The 18520-nt window shown below is 39.0% G+C and overlaps 1 protein-coding gene across 16 annotated transcripts in view; it reads right to left on the reverse strand.

Annotated features, from left to right (window-relative positions):
- Nucleotides 1-18520, reverse strand: part of FKBP15 (FKBP prolyl isomerase family member 15) — a 52414-nt gene that overhangs the window by 24004 nt on the left and 9890 nt on the right. For 12 of the 16 annotated variants that reach the window (XM_078374603.1, XM_078374600.1, XM_078374556.1 and 9 more), the window contains 9 exons: nt 13292-13376; nt 12767-12836; nt 9294-9368; nt 8860-8958; nt 6451-6600; nt 5501-5569; nt 4669-4815; nt 2135-2277; nt 1599-1656 (listed from right to left, as the gene is read on the reverse strand). In XM_078374603.1, coding sequence (XP_078230729.1) covers nt 1599-1656; nt 2135-2277; nt 4669-4815; nt 5501-5569; nt 6451-6600; nt 8860-8901 — 609 coding nt within the window. In that variant the 5' untranslated portion in view covers nt 8902-8958; nt 9294-9368; nt 12767-12836; nt 13292-13376. The remainder of the gene's footprint in view (nt 1-1598; nt 1657-2134; nt 2278-4668; nt 4816-5500; nt 5570-6450; nt 6601-8859; nt 8959-9293; nt 9369-12766; nt 12837-13291; nt 13377-18520) is intronic. The other 4 variants (XM_078374572.1, XM_078374566.1, XM_078374562.1 and 1 more) reach the window with 1 other exon arrangement.

The raw sequence follows: 18520 nt of genomic DNA on the forward strand, positions 1-18520 counted from the left end.
TTCTTCAATTTTCTTCTAATTCTTTGATTTAAGTTCTGGGTTTAGGAGATCACTTCAAAACAATTATTTGCTTAATAATTCCTGTTGGCCGGGCACGGTGGCTCACGCCTATAATCCCTGCACTTTGGGAGGCTGAGGCAGGTGGATCATGAGGTCAAGAGATCGAGACCATCTGGTCAACAAGGTGAAACCCCATCTCTACTAAAAATACAAAAATTAGCTGGGCATGGTGGTGCGTGCCTGTAGTCCCAGCTGCTCGGGAGGCTGAGGAAGGAGAATTGCTTGAACCCAGAAGGCGGAGGTTGCAGTGAGCTGAGATCGTGCCATTGCACTCCAGTCTGGGTAACAACAGTGAAACTCCATCTCAAAATAATAATAATAATAATAATAATAATTCCTGTTGGACTGAATATAAACAAGTAAACTAGGGTTGGAGAGCTATTAGCACCAATTTCACCGCATGCACCTATTCTGTTTCCCAGTGCAGTAGGTAAAGGTCACAAGGCTTTAGAACCTGAAGTGCTTCAGCCACTGTCTGGTCCTCAGGCAGCAAACTAAGAAGCCTTCACAGACCAGGCAGGCCAGCAGCAAACTACTACATGTATCCTTCCTAAAGGCATTCAAATCCAGATTTTACTTGAACAGCATGCTGGCACTCTCATCTTACAATTGGGGAAACACAGAGGCTCGGTGACCTGCTCAAAGTCAATCAGTTGGTGAATTAGTACAGAATTCCTCTGTGAGAATGAAAGTATAAAGATATGTAATGTCAGCAATACTTATGATAATAACAAGAGCTAATGTTTATTGAGCTCTTACAATATGCCAGACACAATACTAAAAACTCCATAAGCATTATTTCATTGAAAAGTCATAAAAATCTCTTTGAGATAGGCAATATCTCCATTTTACAGATGAGGAAATAAACAGGAAGCTAAATTGCTCAAGGTCACAGAAAGCAAGTACAAGAGAGTGCCTAGGATTAACCACTAACATAATCCTCTGGATAAACAATATTTCTAAATTTGAAGTGCACTTTGAGAGAGGCTCCTCCCCCAGTTGAACACCAGTCTCCTAATAATAATCACAATGACCACTTATTAAAGACACACTCAACGAAGGCTCTGAGCTCAGCACTTTACAAATTATCTCTAATCCTCACAAAAACTGTAAAAGGGGGCTATGAGACTGAGTTCCTTTTTATAAATGAAGAAGCTGAGGATCACAGAAGTTAGATAACTTTCTCCAGGTCACGTGCTTATAAGAATCAAGATTTGAATCCCTATGCAAAAGCTGAGGCTAACTAACACTGACTCCCAAGTAGGGGAAATGAACAAAGTAACCCTTGATTTCTAGGCTAAATCAACGGCTCTTAACTTTTTTTTCTCTAACCTACCATACCCTAAGCACTTAAAACCTCAGCACACTAGAGATAAGAGAGAAAAACTCTTTTTTTTTTTAAGGAGAGACAAGGTTTCACTATGTTGCCTAGGCTGGTCTTGAACGCCTGTGCTGAAGCAATCCTCCTGCCTTTGCTTTGCAAAGTGTTAGGATTACAGGCATGAACCACCATGCCTGGCCAAGATTCTTATACTTACTGTGTTTATTGTAAGTTGTTCACTGAGGGAGTTAGATTTGGTACGAAGAGCTGGCTCCCTGAAAGCAAATAAACCATATTCCAAGACTGAAAACAAAATCCAGAATCACAAGTCCAAATTATACTAGATAAATAAATTGTTGTTTTAAATGTGTGTCAATTTAATGGCTGTAAAAGAGAATTTTAACTCTTCTTTGATTTGCATAATCTTTGAATGCTATTAAAGGTGAACAACTTTCCATCCAAATGCTTGTTATTTACATTTTTTCCATGAGTATATAATTTTGTATTTATGCCCTTTGCTTAGTTTTCTTCCAGAATTTTATAAGTATTCTTCTGAGTTAGTGCTTTTGTAGCCTATGAATATAAAACCTTTGTCAGAAAAATGTGACGCAAGTATTTTCCCCATTTCCCTGATCCCATTTTTTCCAGTTACTTAGAATTATTTTAGTTTTTAACTATATCTCTATTTCTGAACCCTTCTAACAATCATTTTTATGAGCCATAAAATAACTTGATACAACCGCAGTATCTTACCCTGGTTTGAAAGGCATCGATGTGGGTGGTGACACAACAGGATCAGCAGAGAGGTTATCAGCACCAGGGATGGGGGAAGGAGCTGCAGAATCCCGGGAACTAACACTGTGCCCATCAGAGCCAGAATCTCTGGCAAACTTCACCTAGGGAAAGAGTCAGGTGGAATAGGCTACAGATAACCTTCCCCCTCCACCCTCCTTTCATTTTACTTATTCTTCATTACACAAGCCATTACCTGTTTATTGTAGGCAAATCTGAAAATGTAGCTCAGCCAAAAAGACAAAGATGATAATCACCTGCAATCCAACTATATTATCTGTGTCTGCATATACCTTTTACAAAAATGGGCCATGCTGTTTTGTAACCTGTTCTGCTCACTCACTGACAAATTAACGTATTTCCATATCACTAAATATTAATTTGCAACATTATTTTTAAGTACTGAAGAGTATATTCAATTTCAAGGGTCAGCTTTTCACTGCTATGAGCTATAGGAAAAAGTCTCCAGAGGATTTTATGAACTAAAGTCATAAATATCTATGCTATTACAAAGTATATTTCACCAATTCCTCACTGTTAGACAGCTTATTTCCATCATAAACAATGCTTCCATGAATAACTTTGTATCTGTATTTTTGTACACAATCTTAAATATATTTAAAGTATAAATTCCCGGAAGTTAAATTTGTTAGATAAAAGGGATGCTAATTTTGAATGCTTTAAACCCATTTATGCCTAGTGTTCCATTCTTGGAATGCTAAGCTTGTGGGAGTTATTTACATCCTACTGCTCAAGATCATCGCCAAGGTCTGATTTTTCACACAAAAAATTGCAACCTCTAGCATAAATGGGTTAATATATACCATTAAATTTCCCACCAGAAAGAGTGAACTACAGTAGTTTACCACAGTAGTGTAGAAACCTTTCTGAACACTCTTGCCACACTGGGTATCATCATTCTCTACCAGCCTTGTGAATTTCAAATGCATATCAATTTGTCATAAATTATTGGTAAAAGAGAAATTTTTTTATGTTTCATGTGCCAGTCATAATAAACTCAAACTGATTTGTTATCTATCATCAGCCATGATTTCTTCAAACTTAAAGGAAAATTGACAGAGCATATAAAAGATGTAAAAAAGAAAAGGCAGCAGGGCACATGTCACTGAAAGAGGGCTGGAGTGGGCCAGCATGATGACAGTGTCCAGTTAGGAAAGTGTCACTGAGAAGAAAAGCACATCCTTTTTCCACGGCAGGCGTAATAGCCACAATGAAGATGACCATAATATTCCCTATTTGTATTGTATTTTATAGTTTATGGTAACAAACCCTATCACATTTGAACTTAACAAACAGTATAAAGCAAAAAGGATCATTTTGGGCAGGGAACAGGTAGCATTAAGTTGACTAAGCACAATTTGTTGCAATTATAGAAACTATATATATTCATGTTAAATTTTGTACATGGTACAAAGGTACAGTGACAAAAAGTAAAACTTTCTGAACTTCATTCTACAGAAAAAAAAAACACTTTTAATGATTTCTTTTAAAGTTTCTAGAAACTTTCTATGAATATATGAGCATATGTTTTACATGTGTGCATACACATATATGTACATGACTGTATATATGGATATGTATATGTGTATATACACACACACATACGAGACCATACTATCCACAATGTTCTGCAACTTGCTTCCCTAGTAATAGATTTTTCATATTCTTTAAGAGCTACAGAAAAGTCTACGCTATGAAAAACACACAATTTAGCCAGTATCTTAATGATGGACATGTAGGTTGTTGCCAGTTTTTTGCTATTACAACGTGGCAGAGATAGGAAAACATATACACATACTTTTGCACACTTATGTAAAGACAGCAATAGAGTAAGTTTGTAGCCCTAGAATCACTAAGTAAAAAGTATATACATTGAGCAGGAGTCACTATTTTATAGACAAAATAAAAAGCTTAGTGGGAAGATGTGACTTTTTTTTTTTTTTTGAGACAGTCTTGCTCTGTTGCTCAGACTGGAGTGCAGTGGTGCGATCTCAGGTCACTGAAACCTCCACCTCCCTGGTTCAAGCGATTCTCCTGCCTCAGCCTCCTGAGTAGCTGGGACTAGAGGCACACACCACCATGACCACCTAATTTTTTGTATTTTTAGTAGAGATGGGGTTTCACCATGTTAGCCAGAATGGGCTCAATCTCCTGACCTCATGATCCGCTCACCTTGGCCTCCCAAAGTGCTGGGATTACAGGCGTGAGTCACCATGCCCAACCAAAGATGTGACTTTCTTAAAGTCACAACCAATTCTAGACTCTGAATAGAGAGACAAGAAGGATATAATACTTTGGTCCTTAGATTTCAAAACTGTTGGAATCTTTGCTCTTTCTGTCTACTCCATTTCTACTTTTTCAAAGAAATCTATGTCTTCAGAACCTGGTTTTCAAATATCTTCATTTATTTTACTTAACTAGCAAAGAGACATTCAGAAGACTCATCAAACAAAACACAGTTAAGTTTTACTCACCCGCCTAACCTCCACCTCGAACACCAGGATCGAGTCCGTTGCTTGAGTCCAGCCTATTACCCCTTCTGAGCCAACAGCACAGGCTGGAGGGACAATAAGCAACCGCTTTCCTCCTTTTTTCATGCCCAGCATTCCATCCTCCCAGCCCTTTAAAAATCAGATGGGAAAAGCTCATTAAACAAGAAGCTCTTCAGAAGACAAAGTGAAATCCAGGAGCAACAGGTTTCACTCATCCACACTTTCAGGTTTACTCAATGCCTCCAGAGGTTAGGACTGACTACTGCCCCACAGTGATATAAGACTATCTAGAATACACCCTCTAAACCTCCTTGTAAAAGCAGGCATATCTGGGGTTGGATGAAATATACTTATGTTAGATGATGAGAGAAAATGAGAGGAATAAAAGAACAGCAATAAAAGAGAAAGAAAAGCTATCATTAAAAAGCACATTTTTCAGGCAGGGAATGGTGGTTCACACCAGTAATCCCAGCACTTTGGGGGGCCAAGGCAGGCGGATCACCTGAGATCGTGAGTCTGAGACCAGCATGACCAACATGGAGAAACTCCGTCTCTACTAAAAATATAAAACTTAGCTGGGCGTGGTGGTGGGCGCCTGTAATCCCAGCTACTTGGGAAGCTGAGGCAGGAGAATCACTTGAACGCTGGAGGTGGAGGTTGTGGTGAACCGAGATCATGCCACTGCACTCCAGCCTCCAGCCTGGGCACAAGAAGAGCAAAACTTCATCACAATAAAAAAAATCCACAAAATTTAATCTAAGTTAAACCCACTGCAACTGATAAAACCCATACAAAAACACAGTTAAGCCTTTACCTTGATGACTTTTCCTGATCCTAATTTCAAGCGAAGCAACTTATCTTTGTTAGCAGTGGAGTCGAAAACCTGCAATTTGATCAAAGGAAACGAGGCCACCAATTTCAAAAATAATAACTCTTTTGATATTCAACCAACTACACAGTACTTCTGGAATAGGGAATGTCAAATATACTGGGAAGATCATTTCTAAAGGGCCTGAAATATTGGACCACATCATAGCTAAACGGTGTTATCATAATGATTATCCCTGAAACAATGATTTTCCAGGTTTAGAAAAAAAAAACACATTCTTACAACTATGTATTTAAGCATTTTTCATCCACAATGCACTTTCAAAAATTATCTCATTTTGATGCTCACACTAACCTTGCTGAGTAAGCAAAGCAAAATCATTAACCTCCATTCGCAAATGGAAGAAAATAATTCAGAGTATAAATGACTTGATCAAGGTCAAATTAGTATAAAATTTGGTCTTGAATCCAGACTTTTCTAAATTTATAGTCTAAAAGTCTTTGTCTCACATAATATATTGCTTTTAAAGGTTTAATGATTTAAAAACATAATAAGCGTAACATATTTACAGTATCTACTATAAGAAAAACTGTAAGGAGGGTCTAAAGAGAAGTTTTAAGACTTAATCCCATACGAACATATTCAAGTGTATAACCGGTATAGGAGGACAAGACATACACACGAACAACTAGCAAAAATAATAGTACTTGGGAAATTGGTTTCCACTTTCCCTAAGTAGAAGTGATAGAGTGGCACTGAGGATATTTTACACATTCGCATTTCATAATATGCCCCAAAGCAGTTAGCGTCTAAAACAGGCCTCCTAATAATTTCTATTTGACAACGGCAGCAATTCACAGTAATAGTATCTTCCCTGGGAATAGCCCTCATGCTATATAAGTTTACAAAAGAACTTGCAGGGTACATTTTCTTACCTGGCCCAGCACATGATTCTGAAAGAGCCAGCCGGTATAGGCCACTTCCAAAGAATCTCCAACTTCTACAGCAGGGCCTTCTGTCACAATGAGGTCCTGGGAGAGCACTGCATCCAGGGAAGAGGTACTGTTGCACTTAGCAATGCACACCTGCGAGACAAAATCAAGGCAGCATAAATGTAGTTTAAACTCAGTAAGTACTTATTTCTTTATTGCTACTGCTCTTTCTCAAACAGCTTCATCCACTAACAAAACAGATGACACGTTTAGAAGTAAACCAACCCGAAGTCAGTCATCTTGCCAGGAATCAAAGTGCCTAGGAGTATGGCTTTGTAGTCAGAATGTCTGGGTACCAATCCAGATACTGCCACTTATTCACTCTGTGACCTTGGCCAAATAACCTCTATGTACCCAAGAGTCCTCATTTGTAAAATGGAGATAATGTTTCACACATCTCATAGGATGGTTATGAAAATTAAATGAGCTAATGTAAGTAAAGTACTTGACAAGGTACCTGGTAAATAATAGTAAGTACTCAATAAACATTAGCTATTGATTATGATACTGATTTACTGTTTCAGTGTTTGGGAACCTAGAAAAGAAAGGGGAGTCTCTAAAAAAACGTCAAAAGGCATTTCTAAAGACTGCAATAGAAAGAAGGCATTTACAAAATCATGTTGCATTCCCAGAATTCGCATCACTTCCACCTACAGATTTGGTCATATTATCTTAGCACAAATCTGGGACAAAGGAGTCAGAGGCCTCTTTGTGAATAATTATTCTATTCTATTTACGAATATTTATTCTTGGGCTTGTGTTTTAATATCATTAAGCCCTCAAAAGCAATATAGTATGAAAAATGTTTAGACTATGAGTTTAGAAAAATGTGGATTCAAGACCCAATTTTATCAATGTTTTAACATAGTATCCATTAGAAACCTGCTGCTCATTTTCTTTTTAAAAATTTCATTATGACAATCAAATAAATGCTAAGTAAAACAATGAGGCATCTTTTTTTTTTTTTAACCAAGTGAATAAGACCAAAAGAAGAAAAGGATCATTCCAAATACTGGCAAGGGTCCGATGAGAAAATTGATATGAATGTGAAATAGTATAATCTTTCTGAAAAGCAGCTTTCCAAAGTGTATTCAGAACCTAAAACTATCTGGGCCTTTTGACCCAATCACTCACTTACTGAAATAAAGCCTATGGAAATATGTAAGGGGAAAGAAAGAACAGACTTATATAAAAAAATGCTCACCATGGTATCATTTATTGCAGAGACAGAAAGCAATCTAAATGCACAACATAAGATAAGGATTACATAAATTAAGGAACAAATGTTATGGACTGAATGTTTGTGTCTCCTCAAAATTCTTACACTGAAATCCTAATTCCAGTGTGACAGTATTAGGCGATGGGGCCTCTGGGAGGTAAGTTAGCCAGGAGGGTGATGCCCTCATAAATGGGATTAGCGCCCTTATTAAAGAGATCCCAGAGAACTCTCTCACCCTCCTTCTACTATATGAGGATACAAGAACATAGTCTGCAACTCAGAAGAGGGTCTCACTAGAACCCAACTATCCTAGCACCCCAATCTCAGATTTTCAGCCTCCAGAACCATGAGAAATAAATTTGTTGTTTAACCAGTCTATGGTAATTTGTTATGGTATCTTGAACTGACAATATGCATATTATGCTGCCTTCAAAAATGTTTCCAAATAGTTTTTCATGAGATAGAAAAAGATGAATTGTACATTTTTAAATAAAAATAAGCAAGACAAAGAACTATTAAAGGACTGTACTGCTTATGTACATTATGCATAGGAAAAAAGGAAATACAACGTTAATAGTGGTTACTTTGAGTCGTAAGATTATGAGTGTTTTTTTGTAATGCTTTTCTAAATTTTCTACAATGAGTATATAGTAACTTAACTTTCTCTCTCTTTCTTTTTTGGTATGGATGGGGTTTCACTATGTTGCCCAGGCTGGTCTTGAATTCCTGGGCTCAAGTGATCCATGTGCCTCAGTCTCCCAAAATGCTGGGATTACAGGTGTGGTGTGAACCACCACACCTAGCCTAAAATATCCATTGAAAACACTATTTTTTAAGATAGTTTTATTTATTCCTTAAGATAATTTATGTAGTAGAAAATTTTTTAATATAGTAAGTTTACACTTAGCCTTTCCCTGTTAAAACAGAAAAAGGCTAAATTGTCAAGCAGTTTCAGTAAGTATTCCTATTATTTTCCTGAAATCTTACAATTGGCTGAAGTGGCAAATTTAGTGGGTTTTTTATGTTTGTCACTAACAAAGCACAGCAGATTATGGGTTTTCTATGTTTCCCTAAAATTAAGGGAAATCCAAACAGTATTCTGGCTTTTCACAGGGAGAATAAGATGTTATCACCTGCTTATTGAACTCCACAGCAGCCTTTTCCGACTCAAACATAATGGACCAGTTCTGTCTCTGGTCATCATAAAAGGTGCTATAGTTATTGGGCCGAACCTGGAGAAAGGAGAAATGTTAAGGTAATTCATCCACGAGCAGTATGATACCAGAGAAACATGACTGCCTAAGCTCATAGAGTAGGGTTGTGACTCAGGTGGACCCAAAGAGAAGTATAAGAGATCTTTCTTCTTCCCTCTCTCCCTCAACCATTCACCCCTTAGTCTACATTCCCAGAAGGAGCCAAGAGACCTTTCTGAAAGGTTCTGTCAGATACTCACAAGGACACCCAGGACTGAAGCAGTGGATCTAATTTCTACTAGGTACAATCAGATCAATCTCTCCTGTAAACCTACCCCGAAGGAGCTAATGATTACAATATGATGAAGTCTTACCGTTAGCTCAAAGTTCACATGAATCCTAGCAACCGTAACTGTCTGTTGCTGACTGATATAAAGAAGAATCCTATACTGTAGTAAAGCAAAGACAGAAAAAGAAAAAAAGAGAACAGAAGTTAAAAGTCAATACAAAATCAGCAGTAAGTATCAGGAGTTGTGCTTCATCCAGCTATTAATCTCAAAATCTATTCATTCTTGAAGGCTTCAGCTTCAGATTTTATCTTCTCACTATCCATGTTAATCTCTTCTCATTTTGGCCTGACTGTTTAACTGTAACTGGCAATGTCTTCATTTTGTTGGTGTTTTTATTTATACAAGGGGTGACTAAGAGAGAGTGGCTGGTTGTGTAAATGAAAATACAAATGGTTTTTAAATTGATGAAAAACATAAAATACATGTACATTATACATATACATGCCCACGTGACTGTCAACCACATTAAAAAAAACAGCAGAACACTTCCCACACCAGAGAAGCTCCCTCATGCCCTTCCTAGGCAATAATCCCCACCCTGATGTAGCCAATATTCTGACTTCTATTGCTGATTAATTTTGCTACTTTTTTTTTTTAGATGGAGTCTCCCTCTGTCACTAGAGTTCAGTGGCACAATCTCAGCTCACTGCAACCACCATCTCCCCAGGTTCGAGTGATTCTCCTGCCCCAGCCTCCCAAGTAGCTGAGATGACAGGTGCACACCACCACACCTGGCTAATTTTGTATTTTTAGTAGAGATGGGGTTTCACCATGTTGGCCAGGCTGGTCTTGAACTCCTAACCTCAGGTGATCCACCCACCTCAGCCTCCCAAAGTGCTGGGATTAAAGGTGTGAGCCACCATGTCCAGCCAATTTTGCTCTTCTTAAATGGGATTATACAGTGTATACTCTTTTGTCGTGTTTCTTTCACTCACCATATCTGTCAGAGTACCTTGTTACTTCATGTTCCAGTATTTTGTTCTCCTTTATTGTCATGTAGTATTCTATTATGTAAATATACCATAAACTCTTCATTCATTCTCCTGTTTATGGACATTTGAGTTGTTCCAGCTAGAGGCTATTATGAATGATACTTCTATGAACATTCTTCAGGTCTTTTGAAGGACACAGACATTCATTTCCTTCAACCTAAAGAATGTCCTTTAATATTCCCTGTAGTGCAAATCTACTGCAATGAATTCTCTCACTTTTGTTTGGCTGAAAATTTATTTTGCCTTCATTTTTGTTGCTATAGAATTGTATAATAGGCAGGGTTTTGTTTTCCTTTCAGCACTTTAAAGATGTAATTCTACTGTCTTTGGATTCCAATTACATGGATGTTAGACCATGTCCCACATCAATCTTTGCCCTGGTCTCTTTCCATTATTTCTTCTCCCTGTGCTTCAGTCTGGGTATTTTCTACAGAACTGCCTTCAAAGTCACTAATTATCTCTCCTGCTGTATTCTTATTCTGTTAAACCCATCCAATATGTTCTTTCAGAAATTGTATTTTTCAAATCTAGAATGGCATGTGATTATTCTTATAGATTCTATTTTTTAATTCTCCATCTTTTCATCCCTTTTGTACTTCTCCTCTATTTTATTATTCCTAGTTGTTTTAAGTGCTTTGTAAGTTAACTTCAATATCTAGATTATTTGTGAGTCCACTAATTTATCTGTTCCCTTGACTATCAGTTACATTTTCCCACCTCTTCACATGTCAAGTAATTTTTTATTGTAGGCCCGACTTATATATAAAACATGGGGGATAAAATCATAAAATTCTTGGAAGAAAACACAGAAGTAAATCTTTATGACCTTGGTTTTGGTAATGGATTATCAGATAAAACACCAAAAGCACATGTAACAAAAGAAAAAAATTGATAATATGAACTTCACCAAAATTAAAAACTTTTGTACATTATCAAGAAAGTGAAAAGATAATCTATAAAATAGGAGAAAATATCCGCAAATAAGGATTTAATGCTCAGAATATATTAAAAGACTACTACAACTCCACAACAAAAAGACAAACGATCCAATTTTTAAAATGAGCAAAGGGCTTGAACAGACATCTCTCCAAAGAAAATATACGAATGGTCAATAAGGAAATGAAAAGATACTCAACATTAGATGTTGGGTAAAATGCATGTTAAAATCACAATAAAGTATCATTCCACAGCTACAAAAAGGCAAGAATTAAAAAATAATAATAATAACTAAATGCTGACAAGGATGTGAAGAAACTGAAGTCCTCATATGCTGCTTGTGGGAATGTAAAATGGTATGGCTGCTGTGGAAAACAGTTTGGCAGATTCTCAAAAAGCAATACATAAAATTACCATGAGTCAGCAATTTCTACTCTTAGTATACAGCCAAAAGAACCAAAAACAGGAACTTGACGATATACTTTTATGGCAATCTTCATGGTATGTATTTTTTATGTCTATTCACAATAGACAAAAGGTAGAAACAACCCAAGTGTCCATCAATGGATGAATGAATAAACAAAATGTGGTATATGCCTATAATGAAATATTATTCAGCCATGAAAAGGAATGAAGCACTGATATATACTAAAACATGGGTGAACCTTCAGGACGTTATGCTAAATGAGATCTATCAGTCACCAAAGACAAATACTGTTATGATTCCACTTATATGAGGTACCTAGAAAAGACAAATTCATAAAAACAAGAAGTTGATTAGAGCTTATGGGGAGCTGGGAAAAAGGAAGAAGTAGTTATTGCTTAATGGTTACAGTTTCTGTTTGAGAAATGGATAGTAGTGAGGGTTGCTCAATCAATACTGTGAGTGTTAATGCCACTGGATTATGCACTTAAAAATGGTTAAGGCCAGCATAGTGGCCCAGGCCTGTAATCCCAGCACTTTGGGAGACCAAGGTGGGCAGAACATGAGGTCAGTAGTTCGAGACCAGCTTGGCCAACATGGTGAAACCCCTTCTCTACTAAAAATACAAAAAATTAGACAGGCGTGGTGGCAGGCACCTGTAATCCCAGCTACTTGGGAGGCTGAAGCAGGAGAATCACTTGAACCCAGGAAGCGGAGGTTGCGGTGAGCTGAGACCATACCACAGCACTGGGGAACAGAGCAAGACTGGCTCAAAAAAAGAAAAGTTAAATAACAAATTTTATCTTATATATACATATGTATGTATGTATGTGTGTGTGTGTGTGTGTGTGTGTGTATGTACACATGCACCCCACAATTAACAAACAAAAACAAATGCCCAAATTCTTAAGCTAGGATTATATCACAAAGGTCAAATTTAACAATTTGAATGGTTGGATTTGTTTTCATGCACAATAGTAAGAAAAATGTGATCATTTACTGTATACCTGATATTATAAATTAACATTCAATACAAACCATCATTCTAATCTTCTGATAAAACACTGGGCAAGCCCAGATAAAAGCCAGCTCATTGGTATTATTTGGGACATGTGAATATACGTGAGATGTGGGGACACTCTCACCTCTCTGGCTGTGTGGTTCCCCAGGACTGCAGCACCAAATTTGCCTTGCTTTACATATTGACCATTTGTGCTATAGAAGGAAGAGAAACAATACATATTAATACTTCCCTAAACTATGCAGAACCAGCTTTCTGCTCTGCCATAGAGAAGTGGGAACAATAGTCATTCAGCCTCCAGACAGGGACACAAGTGAGCAGTTTACAATTTAAAGCTCATATACTACTTCTGTACTCTGTAAATATAAATATCTATCATTCATGCTATATCAGGAGAGTGGCTTTCTTTGAGCATTTGACAGGTTGTCAAGGGTACAAGCACTTCCTAAAGAGAGTAGACAAGATAATGGCTCTTCAAGTTTTACCACAGAAATCTCCAATTCAGATGTTAAAAATACTACTGATATTTTGTCTGTGGAAGGGCTGAATAACCGTTTTGCAAAAAACCCAGAGGTTTTACGAGAAAAAGTAGGAGCTTAAGTGCACGCCCTTCCACCAAACTTCAGAGTATTCCTTCTCAGGTACTTACTATCGATATGCATGGACTGCTGTTGCAACCAGTATTGTGGAAGTGCTTGTGGTGGTTGGTGCTGTTTTTGGTGTTGCCTGATTTCCTGAAGATGAACAAGAAAACAAAGTTTTCATTCGCTTCTTGTCTGAAACTAATTTTTAACTATTGAACTACCTTCAAAATTGTTCTTTATACTTTACAGTTAGTGGTGTAATGCTTTCATGGTCATTATCCTTATTTGATCCACAAAGCAGCCCTATAACTTAGTCTGGAGATGAAGAAACTGAGGTTCGAAGCACCCAAGTGCCTCACACAATTACACAAGCCTAGGTCTGAAACCCATGGCTCCAACTCCCAAACCAAATACCCCAAATAAGTCTTTGTCTAGATAAGGAGTACTGTCTAGCAAGTGAGATCATATTCCATCTACTTTATTTTCTCCTTCCAATATTTTGACCACTATAATATGAAAATAAAGTTATTTCCCCTTCCCTGACTTCTAGGGTGGGAAATTCAGGAAGATAATTAAATCATACATATTAACTTCACAAAATACTACAGAGTAGGCCAGGCATGGTGGCTCACACCTGTAATCTCAGCACTTTGGGAGGCTGAGGCAGGTGGATCATAAGGTCAGGAGTTCAAGGCCAGCCTGGCCAATATGGTGAAACCCCAACTCTACTAAAAATACAAAATTAGCTGTGCGTGGTGGCGTGCGCCTGTAATCCCAGATACTCAGGAGACTGAGACAGAAGAATCACTTCAACCCAGGAGGTGGAGATTGCAGTGAGCCGAGATTATGCCCCTGCATTCCAGCCTGGGTGACAGAGTGAGACTCTGCCTCAAAAAATAAAAATAAAAAGAGTAAATCACATATTTATGTTCATTACGTGAATGTGATGGAAAAGTAGTAAGATAATACTGACGTGGACATGACATGCAAGAACTTATTTTTCAAAAGAACTCGTTTGATTTTTTTCTCTATTAACATTTTTTCCTGATTATAAAGTACAAACACATTGTAGGAAACTCAGAAAATACAGAAACACATAAATTAAAATGACACATTTTTGTGTGTGCTTCTAGTTATTGTCTTAGAATGAATTCCTTAAAATGGAATTATTGGGTAAAGGAGTACAAGAAAATCTGAGGTTTGGTTAAATCCTGCCCAACTGTTCCTCAGGCCTGACATGGTGGCTCACGCTGGTAATCCCAGCACTTTGAGAAGCAGAGGTGGGCAGATCACTTGCAGTCAGGATTTCAAGACCAGCCTGGCCAACATGGTGAAACCTCATCTCTACTAAAAATACAAAAACTAGCCAGGCATGGTAGCATGCACCAGGAGACCCAGGTGCTCGGGAGGCTGAGGCACAAGAATTGCTTGAAACACAGGAGGCCGAGGTTGCAGTGAGCCGAGATCACAACACTGCACTCCAGCCTGAGTGACAGAGCGAGACTCCCACTCAAAAAAAAAAAAAAAAAAAAAAAGCCATACCAGTGTACACTCCTACCAGCAGTATGCGTTGCTCTGTTTTTATGTTGAGATTTGAAGAGATTCAAGAACTATGCTGTAGCCATCTTCCCCACAAGAACTTCTTATATAAATTTCCCTTGAACAGTAGCTGCAGCTACTCAGGAGGCTGAGGTAAGAAAATTGCTTGAACTCGGGAAGCAGAGGTTGCAGTGAGTGGAGACTGCAAACTATATACTCCAACCTGGGCAACAGATCGAGACTCCATCACAAATAAAGAAAAAATTCCCTTGAACAGAGAGGGTCTTCTGTGTTGCTATTTTGTTTATTTGTAAATGCCTAAAGAAAACTGTGTAGGCAATTTTGCCTCTAGAGCGCCCTGCTAAAAGCATAACAAACTCATAATTGCTGTCTTCTGATTTAAATAATCAAGTTGGCCAGGTGCAGTGGCCAGGAGTTCAAGGCCATAGTGCACTATGATGGCACCTGTGAATAGCCACTACATTCCCAGCCTGGGCAGCAAAGCCAAGACTCTGTTTCTAAAATTAAGAAAAATAAAAATAAAGTACTTTCAGTGGGTGGGAACTAAGGTTGTTTCTTTTTCTCCCATCAACTCAACCACTTTAATCTGAAGCAAAATGCTGATGAAGAGATGTGCCAAGGGAAATATAAAAGCATAGCCTAATAGAAATCTGGCCAGGTTGTGGCCTGGAAAACAAGAGAAGCACCTACAGCAAAACTGCCTAAAGTCATAGGTAATATTTAAAGCTGGAGGCAGCAAACATTTTCTGTAAAGGGCCTATAGGCTGTGGTATAATATGAAATATGTTTACTCTTTGTCCTCAGTTCCTGACACAGTGCTCCCAAATCCCTTGTAATTTCCTGAGTGATAAGAATGGTAGGAACATCTTTTGTATAATCCAATTTAGCCAGTATGATAAGGAAGGAAGTCCCCTTTGCTTTAACCTATACAAGAAGAGTAACTTCAAAACGACCAATTGCTTTTTGTTCTGTTTCTGCTTTCTTCAGCCCTTTCCTGCCTATAAAGCCAACCTCCTTTGCTGAGCTCATGACAACATTCCATTTTATAGAATGAAGTGTGACCCAATTCTAGAATCTCAAATAAAAGCCAAGTAAGATCTTAAAACTGCCTGTATTATAACTGTATCTTTTGACAATGCTAATCAGGTGACTTAGAGTGGGGACCTAGAGGGGTGGAGCCTCAGGATGGAGCCAGTCACCAGAAAGACCAAGTGATAAGACTAGAACTTTCAGTCCCACTCACTGATCTCCAGGAAAGTGGGTCGGGGAAGCCGAAGATCCAGCTATATAAAAACACCTGGAAATGAGATTTGATGAGTTTCTGGGTTGCTGAACATGAAGGTGCTGCACCTAGAGAGGCATGGAACATCCATACTTCCCTCAATTCCTCAGTCTGTCTGTCTCTTCATCTGGTTGCTCATCTGTATTCTTGATAATAAGCCAGCAAATATAAGAAAATGTTTCCCTGAGGTCTGTAAGCCATCCTAGCAAATTAACTGAACCCAAGAAGGTGGTCGTAGGAATCCCCATCAAAAGTATAACTGGCTGGACTTGCACTTGGTATCTAAAATGGGGTATCTGAAATCTCCAGGTAGACAGCATCAGAATTAAGCGGAATTATAGGATACCCAATTGGTGTCCGCTGGAGAATTCCCTTGGTGTGTGGAGAACCACCCTCCCACTCCATCACATTAGGGTGACAGAAGTGTGCTGAGAGTGAGCAGACAGTAGAGAATTAGAGGCCCAGCACAGTGGCTCACACCTGTAATCCCAACACTTTGGGAAGCCGAGGCGGGTGGATCTCCTGAGGTCAGGAGTTCAAGACCAGCCTGACCAACATGGTGAAACCCTGTCTCGACTAAACACAAAAAATTAGCCCCAGTGTGGTGGTGCTCGCGTGTAATCCCAGCTACTTGGGAGACTGAGGCAGGAGAATCGCTTGAACTCAGGAGGTGGAGGTTGCAGTGAGCCGAGATTGTGCCATTGCACTCCAGCCCAGGCAACAAGAGCAAAAATTTCATCTCAAAAAAAAAAAAAAAGAAAGAAAGAAGAGAATTAGAGGGGAAAATGGTTTGTTTTCCTTCCTGCTTGGGCCATACGACATCAGTTGCAACTACTCAACTCTAAATATCCACAGTTCCAGCACTGTGTCTACCATGTAAAAGGCACTCAATACTTTTATCTTCACTCAACAAATATTTAACACCCCTCACCACCTGTACTGCTCAGGACTATCATTGTCTGTCCCTTGCTTCTCTTCAGGTTCTGACTCAAAGACAGCAAAGTGTAGAGAAAGGAATAAAAGTTTTGGAGTCAGTTCTATCAGGGTTCAAATTTCAACTCTGTCACTTACCACTGTATGATCTTGATCAATTCCCTAAACCTCTCTGAGCTCCTAAAACGGTGGTAGTCAGGTATAATGGCTCACACCTGTAATCCCAGCACTTTAGGAGGCTGAGGCAGAAGGATCACTTGAGGTCATGGGTTTGAGATCAGCCTGGGCAATACAGTGAGACCCTGTCTCTACAAAAAATTTCAAAATAAGCCAGGTATGGTGGCACACGCCTGTGATGGGAGGATCGTTTGAGCCTAGGAGTTCAAGTGAACTGTGCTCAAGCCACTGCACTCCAGCCTGGGAAATAGAGATCCTGTCTATAAAAATAAATCAATAAATAATTTTTTAAAATAAAAATATAAAATGACTGCAGCCTCACCTATTTCACAGAATTGTGAGTGGATTAAGACAACCTATGTAAACCACCTGAGACAAGACACACAGCAAGCATTTTAGAAATATTAGCCTCCTTTGGCCAGCTGCGGTGGCTCACACCTGTAATCCCAACACTTCGGGAGGCCAAGGCAGGCAAATCACAAGGTCAGAAGATTGAGACCATCCTGGCCAACACAGTGAAACCCCATCTCTACTAAAAATACAAAAAATTAGCCAGGCATGGTAGTATATGCCTGTAGTCCCAGCCACCAGGGAGGCCAAGGCAGGAGAATCGCCTGAATCTGGGAGGCAGAGGTCGCAGTGAGCTGAGATCACGTCACTGCACTCCACCCTGGGCAACAGAGCAAAACTCCATCTCAAAAAAAAAAAGAAATATTAGCCCCCCTTTCTCTCCTTTCATTCAACAAATGTTCATTCAATAAATGGCCATCAGGTCCATCATGATGAAAGATACAGGGGATACAGCAATGCATGTTGCTATCCAGTTGGGGAAAATTCAGTCAGCCTACAGCTAACCTGTCCAGATAAAGGAAGTGAAAAGTAGGTCTTTCTTCTCGCCGAAACACTGGACAGTGCCTACTTAGAGTGCCTTGGGCAGAGTCTGGGGGAGCAGCATCCACATGGAGCAGAAGACCTTGCTTTCAAACCTCTCCATGAGTTCCCAACAAAGCGTGCACTATCTAGCTGCTAGAAATCAGGATCCCAGGTCTTAGAGAAGCACCCACCCCTGGAGGTGAGCTTAGCCAGACTGGTCGAGGATTAACAGCTTGGCACGTCACTTTGGGAAGGCTGCTAACCCTTCCATCTAACCTGTTAAGGCACAATCCTAGTGCCAGTTGTGATAGCTAATACTGTCAACTTGATTGGATTGAAGGATGCAAAGTATTGTTCCTGGGTATGTCTGTGAGGGTGCTGCCAAAGGAGAGTAACATCTGAGTCCATGGACTGGGTGAGGCAGACCCACCCTCAATCTGGGTGGCCACCATCTAATCGACTGCCAGTG

The sequence above is a fragment of the Callithrix jacchus genome, chromosome 1 (assembly GCF_049354715.1).
Source record: "Callithrix jacchus isolate 240 chromosome 1, calJac240_pri, whole genome shotgun sequence".
Taxonomy (NCBI): Eukaryota; Metazoa; Chordata; class Mammalia; order Primates; family Cebidae; genus Callithrix; species Callithrix jacchus.